Source organism: Eleginops maclovinus, chromosome 12 (genome assembly GCF_036324505.1).
Source record: "Eleginops maclovinus isolate JMC-PN-2008 ecotype Puerto Natales chromosome 12, JC_Emac_rtc_rv5, whole genome shotgun sequence".
NCBI lineage: Eukaryota > Metazoa > Chordata > Actinopteri > Perciformes > Eleginopidae > Eleginops > Eleginops maclovinus.
In genome coordinates, this window is record NC_086360.1 from 5,157,002 (window position 1) to 5,173,061 (window position 16,060).

A 16,060-nucleotide genomic window follows, 5' to 3' on the forward strand; every position below is an offset into this window, starting at 1 on the left:
CTATTATGCACCTCTTGCTATCTTTTCTACATAAGTACGTGTCCCCAGTGTGTAAGGAGACTCACAAAGTGTCAGAAAATACAACCCTCTCTTTTCCTTCTTACCCACATCTCTAAAAACGGGGGTACAAACAAGCTGATCCAGATTTGCTTCGGTTATGACATCATAACTGAAATATGGGCTGGCTTTACATTGAACTCCTGGCAACGTCCCCCCACGTGACACGTCCCAACCTAACGTCCCCAATATACAGTCGCGAGCTGAATCCCCCCCGCAGCACCTCAACGTTTCAGAAATAATGCTGGATGTGGTTTGGAACATAATATGGCGTTTAATCACGGAAGCGTTTAGCTGAGTATCTCCCGGTAGAAAACGTTCACAGAGGAGAGCGAGCTGCATGACGCTGCAAAGGGACGTGGCCAGCTTCAGCTCAGCTCAAATTTAAAGAGACAGTGACAGAATCAGCACTTCAGGAACAGGGCTGAAATAGAGGGGGATGAGGCATGCTACAATGGGTGATCTGTTTGGTATTTTGAGCAAAACACTTCACAGACAAGTTTAGTATAGATATGGCCCTACATTATATTGTTCAAATATAGCATAATAGGAGACCTTTAAGAGCTTAAACCACACAAGGCATAACATCCTATATTAATACACTACAGGAAAGGGAAAACCCCAAAAAGCATAATAGGGCCCCTTTAATTTATTATCATAAATGACACTGTGTGTTTACAATGAGCATTAAAGTGATGAACACAATAATGCATCAATAATCATAATGTACTAATATAATGAAAATGATTCTGTATAAAATGCTTTTTGAACATAACATTTTTTAAACATGTGATTACTTTTGTACTGGATAAATCAAGGACTTCCCTGTAACAGAGAATGTTAACACTCTAGTATAAATACCATCTTTGCACAATGATAGCTCTCTTAAATCTGCACAGCTCTTCCATTTCACACCCTGGTATTCTGTACATATTCTATTTTTACTTTGCCATGCTTTTATTGAATTTTGCATTTTTCTATTTTATTCTAAATATGTCCCATGTTTTATATTAATTCCATTTGCTGTGTTCATGAATTTACCATTACACACCAAAGCAAATTCCTTCTGTGTGTGTAAACCTACTTGACGATTCACCTGATTCTGATTTAATTCCATCACTTGTTCTTATGTATTAAGTTCATATTTGAATACTCTCTTTCTATGACATGATTATAGTAGTGATACAGGAAAAGTAGTAGACTACCTTCTCTAGAGTGAGCAGGTTGATCTCTGACTGCAGTCTGAACTCAGGTCTGATGTTCTGTTGCTCTCTGTACATCTGGAACTCTTTCTCCAGCTGCTTATAGCGGGTCTCACCATCTGCAACCTGGACACAAACAGAAAAACAACCATAAGGCTCTACAGAGGGGAGGGTGGCGGAAATCGCAAAGAACATCACCGGGACAGAGCAGCCATCCATGGAGGACCTCTTCACCCAGTGGCTCAGGAAGGAAGCCCACAGGATTATCAAAGACCCCCATCACCCCAGCAACAAACTGTTCTGTCTGCTGCAGCATCAGGACTAAAACCACCTCAGGGACAGTTTCATCTCACAGGCCATAAGACCATTTACCATTGACATGTTTGTTCAAAACACACTGTTTGTTTGTACTTCTGTTTATAGTCCTCACATTCACATATTTATTTACTATTAAAGCAAACAGTATTTATTCTACTCCACAGTAGGTAATCGTATATTCAGTTTTATCTTATTCTTTTACACATGTACACGTTTGTCCTTTTCCTGCACAATATTGATCAATTTTGTCTACTGTACTGTTGGATTGCATTGTTTATGTTTTGTCCTTTTATATGAAGTATTTCATATGTTGCTTTGTTGAAGGACGCTCTGACCACTTCACGCCTATCCTACAGGACCTCCATTGGCTGCCTGTCAAATATATAACTGACTTCAAATATTATACACCACTCAGAAAGCCTTAACATCCCCACCCTTAGCCCCAGGTCTGCTGTTTCTAACTGGAGCAACCTCCACAGTCACATCCCCAGTAACGACCTCTAATCCTCTCCTTTCAACTGACTTACAACTTTTTTCATTTGTTGTTTTTCTCTTGAGTTGCTTTTGAAGATTCTCCAAGCACTAGGGACAGTGCTTTCTAAATATCATGTTATTTAATATTAATATTATTGCTGTGGATTTTGTGCGTATGAAAAATAAAGCCAGTGAATTTTAAAACAAACAAGGTGTTCTTTTTTGTTCTGCCTTTATACACACAGGAGGACTGTTCCGTGTAGGTTAAGAGTCGCCCCTTTCCCACCAAACCAGTTCCAGTTCTGGCTGCGTGCTAGGGCTTTTTTGGTTGGGAACTATTTAGCTGTTCAGGAACCAGTTGTTTATCCACCCCCCAGAGCCCGAAGCTCGCTTGCTGGTGCTTTGTGGGTGAGGCCATTAATCGGGTGGGGGTACCAAGTTGTTTCCGTGAGGCATTGTTGCAGACTGCATATGATGGGTGTAGACATTAGGAGATAAAGAAACCCTATGATCGAGTGCTACGGTATTATTGTTGGCCTCGATTGAAGCACGATGTTGTGAGGTATGTGAAGTCACATTTTCCAGCTGACTGGAAAACCCAGCTGGGTAATTAAACCCGCTCCCCTCAGTCCCATCCCAGCTGGTATCATAAGTTAGTAAGTAGGGTCATTTTATTATTGTTTTGGTAAAAGCCACCTCGATGATTCTGTTTTGTTGTTTGTTTGTGTGCCTGCTGGGGAATTGTTACTGTTGGTGCTTCGTGGGTCCCTTCGTGGCCTGCGTATTAAGGGGGGATGTGCCCCGATGGGTGACATCATTGGGTAGATCTCACTTACGTCTTTCCCTTGCGCATTACCTCCCACCAGGGATGCAGGGATATAATAGGAAACCATGCGAAGAAAGAGGAAGCAAGGAAATTAGTTTTAAGCGCAATGGGAAGTCCTTCCCTCGGAAAGCGACGTCCGTCTTTGATGACGCCGGTACAGCTGGATCGTCTGACAAGCAGCCAGCTCTGTCCCCGTTTTATTCACACACACAAACACCCCCCCACCTGAAGCCTCTGTACACTGTAAGGGGGCGGGGCGAGTGGCTGAGGATTTCACCGGAGGATGGTCTGGTGGTTCCTCAGGTATCGCTCCTCGCTGCTCTGGCACAAATAAGCGCTATGGAGCGCTTCTTAAGATGGTGCACACAAGTCAACTTCTGGTGAGACCAAGGACCGAGGAGCGAGGAAATGACAAATAAGATAAGATATGGCGAGTGTGCTGAGCTACTTAATCTCCTGCGTGGCCCTAGTCTTCCCACTCTCTCTGGTGCGCAATCTGTCTCCACTTCAGTTTAGGTTTGGTTGTTTTGGTATAATTTGTTTTATAAAGTATTGTTTAAATATAAAACATGGTGTTGTCTCCCTTTTTGTTGTGACTGCCTTAGCTCGGTCAGGACAAAGACTCCGAAGAATGGGTCGTGACTCATGTTGCTTTAATCGTACGAAGCCAGATTAAATTGAAGAACGTCTTCTCCAGCTGTATACTCTTCTCCAGAGGGCAGTGGATCATTGTTTACCATGTGGTTCAGCGGCTTTGCTGACCACTCTATGATACGCTGCTCGTCCACTCTGTCTCTACCTGCTGCAGCAGCCGGGCCCTGTCCTCCTCCATCAGTCGGGCCTTGTCCCTCTCCAGCGCCGCCTGGTGGTCACAGTCCTTCTGCAGCCTCCTGCTGCTATCCTGCAGCTCCCTCTGGGTCAGGTCATGTTCGGCCCGCAGCTCCCTCTGCAGCCTCTGGGTCTACACACGCACGCACACACGCAAACACTTTGGTACATTTGTACCTAAAGGCCAGTAATGGATTGATTATGTCATGCATCTTATTGATATATTTATGTAATTTATGGTATCAATTCAAGTTTTAGTGCACTAACAAAACATTATCATTTCTTTACCTTTTAAACAAGAGCAATAAGGAAAAGTAAAAAGCGAGTTGCTGGTTAAGGTCACTTTTATTTAACTGCTTTTCTTTGTCTCATGCGACAGTACATAAAAAGATTTAGTCACTATTTTGACATTTGATAGACCAAACTATTTATCAATAAAATAGTTTGCAGCTTAAATTATTTAAGAAAATAATAACACCAGCAGCCATATCTAATAAATGGATGTAGTTGGAAGATTTGTTCAGAACTAAGAAAACATGTGTGTTTATGTCGTGTATAAGACAGAGATGCTCTATAGATATATATATCTTTCACCATCAATATCTATCTTTATATATATATATGTTTTATGTTCTACTGTCTATGTATATAATTTATTTGACTCATATATATATTCGTTTTTTTATCTGTTTGTTTATTTTCTATATTATTTTCTGCACTGTAATACACTGCACATTGAAGTCAATGCTGTACATTAATATGTTATATTCAATACATAATGTAACATTTGTTTTATTCATTTTTTCCATTCTTAGATAGAATTGTTCTAGTTTTTTTGTATTTTATTTATTTCATGTACAATGCCTTGTTTACACGCTGCTGTGACGAAAAGAAATCCCACATCTGGATCAATAAAGTGTATCTAAACAAATCTAATCCAACCTTTAGAATTGAACTATTATAAAAAGTTAAAGAAATGCTTTCTTACACCATCTTTCTTTTCTTCTACTTGTATATATTAATATCAAATTGGTTAAATTCAGTTTTGAAAAAGCTGTGTAAACTGTCAAAGTGAGTCTGACCTCCAGCTCGGCCTCAGCCAGCTGCTTCTCTCTTTTCTCCAGATCAGACAGAGTCTTCTGAAGCGTCTCCTCCAGCACATTATACTCCACTTCCTGCAAGCAGAGGAGATTTGGGGAGAAGGCCAGAGGGAAAAAAATGAGCAGTCATTATTAAATTAGGATTTAAGTGTCCCTTGAGTCTGTGTGAATATGAGTTCTCGCAGGATAAACAGCAATGTGCAAGCAGTGTGTGTGTGTGTGTGTGTGTGTGTGTGTGTGTGTGTGTAGTTAGGATGTTAGCGCTTCACCTTCTTCTTGACCAGAGCTTCTCTCTCTCGGTCTCTCTTCCTCCACTCCTCTGCCAGAGCCTGCATGTGGCTCAGCTCCTTCTTCCTCAACTGAAACAAACACAGCAGGGTACAAATATCAGTGTTAAAATACTTGTATTATATTATATATATATATATTATTAAAGTATAATAAGTATATATGTTTTTATGTCGCATTTGCTGCTGTTTATGTTGAAGGCTGGTGCTCATTTTAAATGGGCCCCTTTATGCTCTTTGGGGTTTCCCTTTCCTGAATGTGTTATATAGCATTTTGTGCATGTAAATGGTCTTCAAAGACTAAAATCTCAAAGTGATTTGAAACGCCTCTACTGCACTCCTTTGTTTACATCTGTAACATAGTGACATCACTATGTAACACTTTCACTTCTACTGGCTAGTGCTCCAACACATTGTACGTAATAGGCCAAGGGGCAGGGCATCTCTAAGCAGTTGACCAATTGATACAGAGTCGGACAGCTAACCAATCAGAGCAGACTGGGCTCTGGTTTCAGACAGAGGGTGAAAACAGGTGCTGCAGCACAGACAGTATGAGAACAATAAAGAGCTTTTTGAACATTAAAGCATGGAGACATGTCCCAGTAGAGACACTACATACTAATATGAACCTGAACGAGAGCAGAATATTTCCTCTTTAACTACCGTATACACTTTTAGGTAGTTAAATCCCCAGAAACCAACAGATTCTATACAGTCATATTCATTTGTTTTTAGCTTTGTTTTCCTGTGGTAACCATGTAAGTCTAAAAATATCTTCTTTCATGGGTTTTTCAGGAACAGGCTTTTTATAGCTGATCCAACAGACTTTTGAAATAGTTTTTTTTAGCTCAGGAAGTAAGTGATGTCAGATGCTTGTAGTCGAGTTAAATTTAACATTTTTAACCTAATAAGTAGCGTAAAACCGTAAAACCGTAAGTACCTTACCTTAATACATTTACTTAGCACATGCAAGCAACATCTTTGTGTTTACCTAATGTAGTTTTATATTGTATTTAATCATTTTACACTTTTATATCTGGCCTTTTAACCGTTCCTTTCCGTCCTGTATGTACCTGATCATCGAACAGATCCTCCTGCTCCTCCTTCCACAGCTCCAGCTCCAGGGCAGTGCGGTACTCCAGGGTGTCTCTGGGGCCCTGCGGGTGGACGTTGTGGTTTGGAGCAGCAGGGTGGGAGGGAGGCTGTTTGGGGACTGCAGGTTTGCTCTGATGACAGAGGAGGATTCAAAACAGGTCAGATACTATCCCAGAACTTCACATAAAGGGCGAGTACAGTCAGGGTCACTTTATTACATCTACTGCAATAGAATAGAATAGAATAACTGCCAATATTTCTAACTTTACAAAGGTTAGTCTCCACGTTTTAATTGACAGAGGTAGAGATGAATGTAACTTTTTGTTTGTTATTTTGGTTTATTACTGCAGTTGATTCAAGATAATCCAGAAGCAGTCATCCATGCATTCATTACCACTAGAGTAGATTACTAAAATTCCCTCCTCCTTGGCAATAGTAAGAATTCCCTCCCCCACCTCCAGCTCATCCAAACTCAGGCTCACTTTTCTAGAACTGCTTTATGTGATGTGATTATACTTGAGTTTTCCCATGTTTTATGTTGCTGAGATGCTTGCTAATTTAATCCAGTTCTTCTTTTCTCTTCATGGGTGTTAAATGGAAGTGTTTTATGGGAAATAAATGTTTGACTATGTTTTAAAAGTTGCTATATAAACAAAGTGTTGTATTAGTGTGATTACATTGCAGGTGTATTTTTCAAATCTTATAAAAATGTGACTGTGACCATATATTTAAATGATCTTACATAATCCTGATCAATGGGGTAAACCTGATTAAAATAAACGTTTTGGGGGGTGTAAGAGAAAAACTGAGGAGCAACCATGTTGGGTCCAGGTGTTTCGAGTTTACTCGTCTTTTGTTGCATGCGTGGAAGTCGTATGAAATTTACAGATTACACATTTACATCTGTCCCACCTGTGAAGAGTCGGACACGATGACCTCTCTGGCTTTAACCAGCCCCAGGTCCTCCAGTGTTGCCACGTAGCTCAACTCTGCCACCTTCTCCCCGGGGCTGAAAGAAAGAAAAAGCCGTTTCAGATGAGTGAACATCACTCAGTCCGTCAGTCGGTGTATTGTCCTACCGCTGTGCTGCAGCCACAGGGATGCGGTCCTGGTGAGTCTGTCTCCAGCTCGGCTCTCCGAACGATGCCCGGAGTCTGCTCCTCTCCGACTTCAGCAGGTGGGCCAGCTGGATGGAGGCTCGTCCTATCAGCTGGTCCCTTCTGGTGGAGTCTCTGTCCCAAACCTCCACAACCAGAGGAACACTGCAACACACACGAGGAGTTCAGTACCTTACACTACAATGCTTCCAAAGCTGCTTTATGCAGAGACAAAACACAGTCCTACAGCACCCTCTGCTGGACCAAAGCGATTTTGTGGAAGAAATAATTATATTTTAAGAGAAGCGTCAAAAGATATTTGGAGCTTCAAAGCGTGTAGCTTCATAGTCAATATACTTTTCAACTTTATTTCTGTTTCAGTCTTCAGAGGTAGCTGCTCATTACGTACTTTCTACGTTTTGTTTTAAACCAATAACATTTATCCGTGTTAAGTTAATGATTGTGCCGGGCCTGCTGATCCCAGATCAAGTTGCTAAACAATTTGGTAGCCAAAATAACAATTTCAATCATATTTTCTTTTCAATGTTAGGGAGGTCAATGATTTCAAAAAGACATGTGTTACATTCTGTGCCTAAAGCGGAGCAGCTCCCTACACCAGGTAAACATGAAATGTATTAAAGAAAAACAACACATGAGAATCCAACACATAAGGAATAAAATAGTTAACATGTAGGGAGAAAAAAGAAAATATATTTAAAAATATTGAATAAAATAAACTGTACTAGCACGAAAAATATCTTAATTTTAGTGTTATTTTTTACCATGTGTATATGCAAATGTCATCTGTTTAGGTGTAAATATCCTTTTGCACCTTACCTTTTTTAATTTGCACTCTTTCCTACTTTGCATCTGCTGCAAAACGCTTTCCCTCAGGAAAAATACACCTTTTTTCTATCTTACTGCTGAGCATATTTAAATAAATAGATACATAAAAGACTAATCGGATTTAAAAAACTGAGTAAAAATCAAGTTGTCATTGAGATCCATCAACAGGTCAGCACTTTGCATGCATTAACTGTATGTGCACAATTTAAGCATTAAGTTTGGAAGGGACAATATTTATTTTATGTTTCTGATACCTGAGGAAGGTTTCCTGCAGTTGTTGTGGCAGAGCAGCAAAGTCGAAGGCGCAGTAAGACTGAGGCAGAGACGCCTCCATGTTCCTATGCAGCTCCACAGGAGGGTTGGTCATGATGGGAGCAGCGCTACCGAAGAACTGATACGAGTACCTAAAACACAACATGAAAACAGCAAGAAGTACACATTTAAAAAGGACATTTAGATGATTTTAACTTTAGTTGTTATCTGTTCTGACTAAAGAGTAACCGTGCTTATTAACATGAAAAGCAAGTGGAAAAAGTACCCAAAGTGTTTGCTGTAATATGACACTGTTAAAGAGGCCATGATTTAGGGTTTGCTTTACTGTAGAGTGTTATATAGGTTTTAGAGCATGTAAATGGTCTGCAAAGGTTAAAATCCCTAAGTTCCCTTCAGAAGGAGATTCTCTCCCACACACTCCCCTCCTGCGGAAACGCATCCATTGGACACCTTTGTTTACTTCTGCGGCATAGTGACAACACTACATAACACTCAGACTTCTATTGGCTAGCGCTCCAACAGATTGTACGTGATAGGCTCAGTTTTCCGACACATCTCTAAGCGCTTGACCAATCACAACAGAGCCGACCAGCTAGCCAATCAGAACAGACCGGGCTCTGGTTTCAGACAGAGGGTGAAAAGAGTTGCTGCAGCACAGGCAGTGTGAGAAACATAAATCGCTTTTTGAACATTAAAGCATGGAGACATGTCCCAGTAGAGGCATTAAATACTAATATGAACCTGAAAATTGTCCTGTTTAATAACTTTACCCCCAACAAAAGAAAAACCAGTCAAGCTAGTTCAACAAAAAAAGGTCCAATGTCATTGAAAAAGGCAAAAATATAAACCAAAGAAAGCTTATCTTTCCAAAACAAAGAAAAACATCCAAAAAAGAATCAATCTCACCTGCAGTCGAGTCGGGAAAAATACCACCATGCACACCATACTAAAGAGCTAAATACTTCTTAATGTACTCCTCCAACAAACAAACAAAATAAGATTGCCCTTCCCCCTTTTTCCCCAGGCCACATCCTCATTACACCTGTGGTGAACAACACACCCACAGTCAATAGTGATGGTAAGAGGTGACCAGTTAAAGCAGGGCATCAGCGTATATAAACCCTTACATTTGTGGCGGTTTTACCAGTTGTGATGGAAACTTCTGGAGCAATAGAGACGAAACTCGGAGAGACACGGGAGAGCTGGAATTTTGATGGCAAACACTGAAGGTTTATTCTGAAGTTAACGGCCAGAGAACTGACAAGACATTTGCTGCAGCCACAAGTTGACAGAGCGGTTGCCAGACCAATTCTGAGGAACTCTACTGCAATACGAGGTTAATCAACATTCCTTATCAGCGAGACTAAACAAATATGGATCCTAAATAAAACTAGAGCTGTTGTCCATGGCAAAAGAACGTGTGCCAGGGAACCTACGTTCCAGATAAAAGGGGCTTCTAGACGTCCCTGAACAATAAACTATCTCATGGCAGCTAGTGCTCGGTCATAGACTGGCATCAACAAAGCAGCTAAGCTGCCCCTCCTTAATGGAGATAACAGCACCCCAAAGCCGAAAGACCTATGCCTTGGGGACGCAGACAGAGGAAGGAGAAAATGATGAGCTGGGTCAAAGGTTAAACACCTAAGCCAAATATTCACTAATACCAGTGACCTGTTCTCATACCACACAGGTTCTCTGGAGATAGCTGAGAGTAAGATGAGGAGTTTCACCTGAGCGTAGCAGCGATGGAGTGTGTGAGGCTCAGGTTTCCCAGGTTGCGGAGGTCCAGAGAGAAGCAGTAGTGATGGGCGGAGGCGGGGATGGCCACTTTGGGAGCAGAGACACTGACGGATGGTGCTCCACCTTCTTCTGGAGCTCCAGCTTGAAGCTCCAACTCTGCCGCTGGAAACATGAACAAATACAATGTGACTTGTTGGGGCAGAGAATGGGGCAGAAAACCCAGAAATAGTAAGCATTTTAGCTCTTCTGGGTCCCTCGAAGTCAATGATATTTTGGACTTGTTTTTAGTTAAATGCCTGAAATAAAGATATACCTGACTGGTGAGTGTCCGAAGTTTAAATGTGTCATAAAAACAGCAGCAGCTAACAGATCCACTGAATCTGGAAACTCACGTACTCCGGTTCTCTTTTAGGGATACATCTCGTCAGACGGACATACCTAGCAGCTAAATTGTTGATGTTGACCGTCGCTACAACATTACTCTTGGGTGTGAATTCGTCAGTGATATTTACAGCCTTACCGGCCAACTGTCCCGCCTGATCTTTGCTGCGTTGAAGCTCCTCCAGGAGACTCTCTGCCTCGCTCTCTGTATGAGAGGAAGGCAGAGGGAGAGAAGGAGGACGAGGAGGAGGAGAGTCAGGAGGGTTTTGGACCGGAGAGGAGCTTCGAGGTCTTCTTTGTGCAGGAGGAGGAAGAGAGGGAGGAGGGTTGGAGTGTGTCGGACGTCCGATCCCTTCTTTATTCCCTAAAGACTGGAGAAAAGAGAGTTGATATCATGAAGGGAAAAGCCTTCTGCACAATTGAATATGAAAATATTCCTTCTTGTATATGCAGGGATTAAAGCAAAAAAAAATCCTGAGCCTGAACTTTTTAGACTCATGCAAACAACTATATACATGTATGCAGATTATTGTATAGTGTTCACAATGGTTCCCAAACTGGTGCCCCCCTTTTGATAAAAACACTCTTAAATAGTGAATTTTGAGCATGCTGTAGTAAATGCACTCTGAAATTTAGGGTACATTAAAAGGACTGATTTACTTTTCAAACAGTTTTAATAAATCAAATAATTCAACAATTTCAACATTTCAATAACTTTGAACTTTGTTCATCAGAAATAAAATGGCAAATTAAATACACAGATGTTAATAAAACCAATAGAAAGTTATATCAAGTAATATCAAAACAAGTAATCAAAAACATTAACTCCTACATGAAATGATAACTTAAATCAAATAGAAAGAAATAAACAAAGCGCATTTGTATCTCCAAAGTACTTTTTAGTGGGGTTTAAGTTATCAAAACTAGATTCAAAAAATGAAACAAAGTGCTCTATTTTTTCCTCTTTTTTCCGGGTTCTGAGTCATCCGAACTCTTCCTTTTTCCAGAGGTAGTTGAGGCTATTGAAGAGGATTTCTTGGCTGGACCATGAAACAGAGAAAATAACTTTGGTTGCCCAGAGGATGCAGTGGATGGCCCAGAGGAGGAGGCAGAGGGCCCAGATGAGGAAGCAGAGGGCCCAGATGAGGAGGCAGAGGGCCCAGATGAGGAGGCGGAAGGCTTATTAGTTGCCCCAGACGAGGAGGCAGAGGGCCCAGAGGAGGAGCTGGATGGCTTTTTAGCTGCCCCAGAGGAGGTGGTGGAGGGCCCAGTGGGTCGAAAAGGTCTTGTTTTTGCAGAGGAAATGGTCTTTGGTGAAGGTCTGGTTGGTCTAGGTGAGGCAGCTGGCCTAGTGGAGGAAGAGGATGGCCCTTTTGATTTCTTCGCCTGGGTCACTATTCTGTTTGCCACCGCTGTAGACCTCACCCTCATGGCCTCACTCATCCTTTTCTCCCTCATTCCCTGTTCTCTTGCCTTCTTTTTCTCTAGGTGGAGTTGGTATGTTTTATAGGAGGAAAGGCAAGAATTCCTTAAAGGCTGGTCAATTAACATTGTTGAGGCCGTCCACTTCCTGGCTTTCATTGTTGACTTAATTATGGCGAGGCTCTCATACGTTTCCACATTCATCCTGCACCTGTCTGCCTCCAGTATGTCATCCATTATGTTGAAAGACCCCTCCACCAGCGGGCCTGTGAAAATTGAAAGAAGGGCTTTCACAAGTTTGATCAGGGTTGGGTATCTCACACCTCTTTCTGAATTTCTTAGAAGTGCCACCTGACTCCACCAGTCCACATCCACTCGGCTGTTTTCTTCAACATAGGTATTGGCCAGAGGTACCAGGTCAGCATCTATTTGGTATGCACAAACCTCCTCCCGCAGTGGGCCGAGTGCTTCAGGTGGAACCACATTAGGCAAGGCCTTCCCTAATGCCATGAATGCTGAACCTAAGGAGTCACACTGTATGAGGGATGGGGTCAGAGCCGAGAGTGAGGTGACCATGTGGTTGTCGAGGGGAAGGTTTTTGAGTAGAAACTCTGCTGCCTTCATGTAGCCCTCTCTGAGGGAGTTGTACAAGTTTCCAACCCACAGTGTCTTCGCCACACGGGCCTTGGTCATGGCAGAGTATCCATATTTTCCAACACACAGGGATTTGTTAGGCAGCTGTAACGCTGCATCCCGTACATTGATCTTGAGGATCTCTTTGACACTCAGGGGGATAGCTCCTGGCTTCATGAATTTGCTTAGCAGCTCTCTTACCAGTGCCAACATTTCAACATGCAACAAGTGCACCATTGGTTTCTCATGTTGCAGTTTTTTCAGAAATGCCTGAAATGTTGGAAGGACACCTGTAAACATACAAAAAACATTTAGGCATGTTTCCATTAGTTGTAATTAAAACTTAGAACAAGACATCAGTTACTACTATGCAACTAGGTAATTACAGTACAGTTACTAACTATACAATGCTGTAAGGAATTCTCTTGAGGTGGATTACTTTTGTTGAAAAATAGACCTAACTGTTCCATTTGCACCTTGTCTTAACTAAAAAGCTATGCCATCCAGGAGAGCTGGGCCATTACCACCAAGTAATAAATAAATGTATGTAAACTAGCCATGGATTTTCCTACTCATTCAAGATACCTCTGAACAGGTCAATCAAGACTGTGAGCCTATCAAAATCTGTGAATAGCACAGAGATGCGTTCCTTCCGGCTCTGGTTTGTTTGGGTCCTGGATGCTGTGGCCTGTTCTCCTTGCAGAACCTCTATTCTGGCCCTTTCCTGAGGCGAGACCTCGTGCCTTTCAAGGACTTGTTTGAGTAACTTTCTGGAGTGCACACACACACACACCCACGTTATGCTCCCTCTTATAAAACCATATGGGGATTAAGGCTGCATGTTATAACATACAGCATTATAGACAATACACTAATACATCCCTATTTTATTTTTTTAATGAAAAAAAAAACTGTCAGTAATGCAATATTTTTATCATATCATCATACAGCATATAGCTGGCAGTTTCATGTGTTGCATTAACTACAGCAATACTATAAAGCCGTTATAGCCACTATTAAAAAAAACAGCTTGATTCTGCACTACAACACATTTTCTCATAAGGGAAGGCTATAGGCCAGAATATAACACATGTTCAAAAAAAGAAAAGAAAAAAGCTCCTTAAAAAGGAAGGTCGTTTTATTTTCGCGCAAGACAAAATAGTTATATATCAACTATCAATCCCAACGGGGTGCTGCTGAATGACAGCGCAAGGGATAAGACGCGGCTCGTAGGTGTAGGTTTCGGATGTTGTCAACATTTAAAAGCACGCATGTATGCCAGGTAACCGCACGGGTGAGCAAATAAAGAGGACCTCTGCTGTGTACTCTGTGTTATTTTGTGAAGAGTGCTCATAGAAACGACTAGGCTAAAACTACACAAGTCCCGACTTTGTGTCCGACTTTTACATTGGGTTTCGCCGCACACAAAGACAATCGCAATTGTCGTAAGGGGGGGTCTCAGCCGAGAATCGGACACGATAGTCGCGTATTTTGAGCCAGGCTGAGAGGCTATACTGTGACAAATACGATTTAATTCACACACATTTTTAAATGCTTTGTACCTACCTGTATTTATGCTCTTCGCCCGGATCCAGTAGGTTGTAGTAGTGCACAATCAGGACATCCAGGAGTTCTCTCACCCTATTGCACACCTCCAACATCTGCAGGAACCTGTTACTGATGGGCCTGATCAAGCTCTTCGGTGTAAGATGGAGTAATCTCTGGAATTCCGAAAATATTTCTTTCTGTTTCGGAGACTTCTCTATGTCATAAAACACATCCGAGCAGAAATCTTCCACCTCTGCCTTGAAAGGGCTCATCATGGCTTTTGCACTGTTAGAAACCATATGGACTGTGTCGCCAGATATATCCAGCAGGTGCGGGTTCTCCCTGCGCAACTGTGTCTCGAGACCGGACTTCTTTCCCCGCATAACCGCACAATTGTCCAGTAAAATACTGGTCACCTGCTGCAGCCCTAAACCATAGGACTGCAGCACATCCTTCAATTCCTGGGTAAGTGCTGCAGCATTGGCTATGTTCATTTTTCGACTAGCGAGGTGTTGCGTTTTAACAGCATTTTCCTCATTGTCAAAAAAACGAACAAGAACATTGAGGACTTTATCCATGTTATTATTGGTGGCCTCGTCGACGTTCAGGGAAAACATGTTGTTTTTCAGTTTGGTGGAAATTTGCCTTTTAAACTCAGGTGTTATCCCGTGAGTGTTGAAATAGCTGGCCAGCTGATTTGAAATGGACATTTTACTTAGTGCAATTTTATCTTCCGCTACTTTTTTACACAGCTCGACCAGGGGTTGTGATAGCGTGAAGGAGAGGTCGTGTTCTGCGAGAAATGCACACACCCGTATTTTTAACTCACACACACGGTCAGTTATGGAAGCCGGTACATCAGATGTTGTTGTTGCTCCTGGTAAACGCGTCGTGTGTGGGACAGCACGAACAGCAGCTAGGTGACGAGGGTCTGATTCGTGTTTACGAAGAACCTTTTTGCCGCTGGATGCATATATTAGCCTCCTGGAGCACAGCGTGCAGAAGCAAGCGCCTGTCTCACTCAACTTCTTACACCAACTGCTAAATGGTTTGCCATCTCGTCCAATCTCCTCCAGCCATACCCAGCGCCATTTATTTTTCAGACCTTTATCTATCTCGAGGGTATTTTCCCCTGGTTTCATGTACTGCATCGCGCCTGCTCCTATGCCCCTCTCTCCATTAACTACAGTCACAGCCTTCGTAGTAAGAGAGTAGGCCTATCTGTGCTACAGTTTAGTTGATCGAGGCGCGTTGTGTTAAGGCCCGCCCCGTTTTGCTTCTGATTGGCTAACACTGTTTAACATCAGAACTGGACAGCGGCGCTTCTTTCCTACCATTGGCAGAGAACGAACAGACTCGAAAGCCGTGGAGTTATCGCGTTTTGGGTTTAAAAAAAAAAAAAAAAAAAAATTTTTTTTTCCACTCCAAGTGCTGCAGGCCGGAAATCCGGCCCGGGGCCGGAATACTTTAATCCATGTATATGAAACCGTTTGAAAGGTTGCTATAAATTGTAGCATTAGTAGCACTAAAAAAGGTTTGATTTATGAAAAGCTGTACTTATTATGTTCTTATGATTCTTGGTGTTTTGAATTTTTATTTATATGGTTAATTATATTATTGTATGTCGCTTTGGACAAAATCTCAGCCACATAAAATTAAGGTTTCTGTCAAATTAGGTCCCATACTGTGGACATTATCGTGTACAAGAACAAAATAGTGCGTCAAAAAATCAAATTCCAAGCGAAATCCAGTTGGGAATATCTGCTTGTTCAGCTACTGGGAATATATGATACGTCACTTCCTCAAGTTATTTTCTTTGTGTAATCTGAAAAGAGGGTCTTGGGATAGAGGTGGTCATGTTGACTTTGAGAAGAGAGGGAATCAGAAGTTGTAAAAGCTCTAAAAGTCAGGTCCTGGTTTAAGCACTCATTCC

At 41.9% G+C, this 16,060-nt stretch overlaps 2 protein-coding genes across 2 annotated transcripts in view; both read right to left on the minus strand.

Moving 5' to 3' along the window:
* cep120 (centrosomal protein 120) overlaps window positions 1-16,060 on the minus strand; it is a 35,715-nt gene that overhangs the window by 12,186 nt on the left and 7,469 nt on the right. The window contains 10 exon segments of the mRNA XM_063897973.1: window positions 1,263-1,385; window positions 3,677-3,838; window positions 4,788-4,880; window positions 5,075-5,164; window positions 6,166-6,318; window positions 7,100-7,196; window positions 7,267-7,449; window positions 8,385-8,534; window positions 10,134-10,305; window positions 10,664-10,895. Of these exon segments, the coding sequence (XP_063754043.1) occupies window positions 1,263-1,385; window positions 3,677-3,838; window positions 4,788-4,880; window positions 5,075-5,164; window positions 6,166-6,318; window positions 7,100-7,196; window positions 7,267-7,449; window positions 8,385-8,534; window positions 10,134-10,305; window positions 10,664-10,895 (1,455 nt within the window).
* On the minus strand, window positions 12,397-15,595 carry LOC134874013 (uncharacterized). The gene is made up of 2 exons (XM_063897975.1): window positions 14,146-15,595; window positions 12,397-12,869 (listed from the first exon to the last, which is right to left on the minus strand). Exons 1-2 carry the CDS (start codon window positions 15,276-15,278, stop codon window positions 12,824-12,826), a joined length of 1,179 nt encoding a protein of 392 aa, XP_063754045.1. The 5' UTR covers window positions 15,279-15,595; the 3' UTR covers window positions 12,397-12,823.

Bases quoted from the DNA above. Each gene is read 5' to 3' on its own strand.
- LOC134874013 (XM_063897975.1), bottom strand. From the start codon at position 15,278: ATGCAGTACATGAAACCAGGGGAAAATACCCTCGAGATAGATAAAGGT. The intron at 12,870-14,145 runs GTAGGTACAAAG...GTATGTTTACAG, and splicing joins GGCGAAGAGCATAAATACAG to GTGTCCTTCCAACATTTCAG.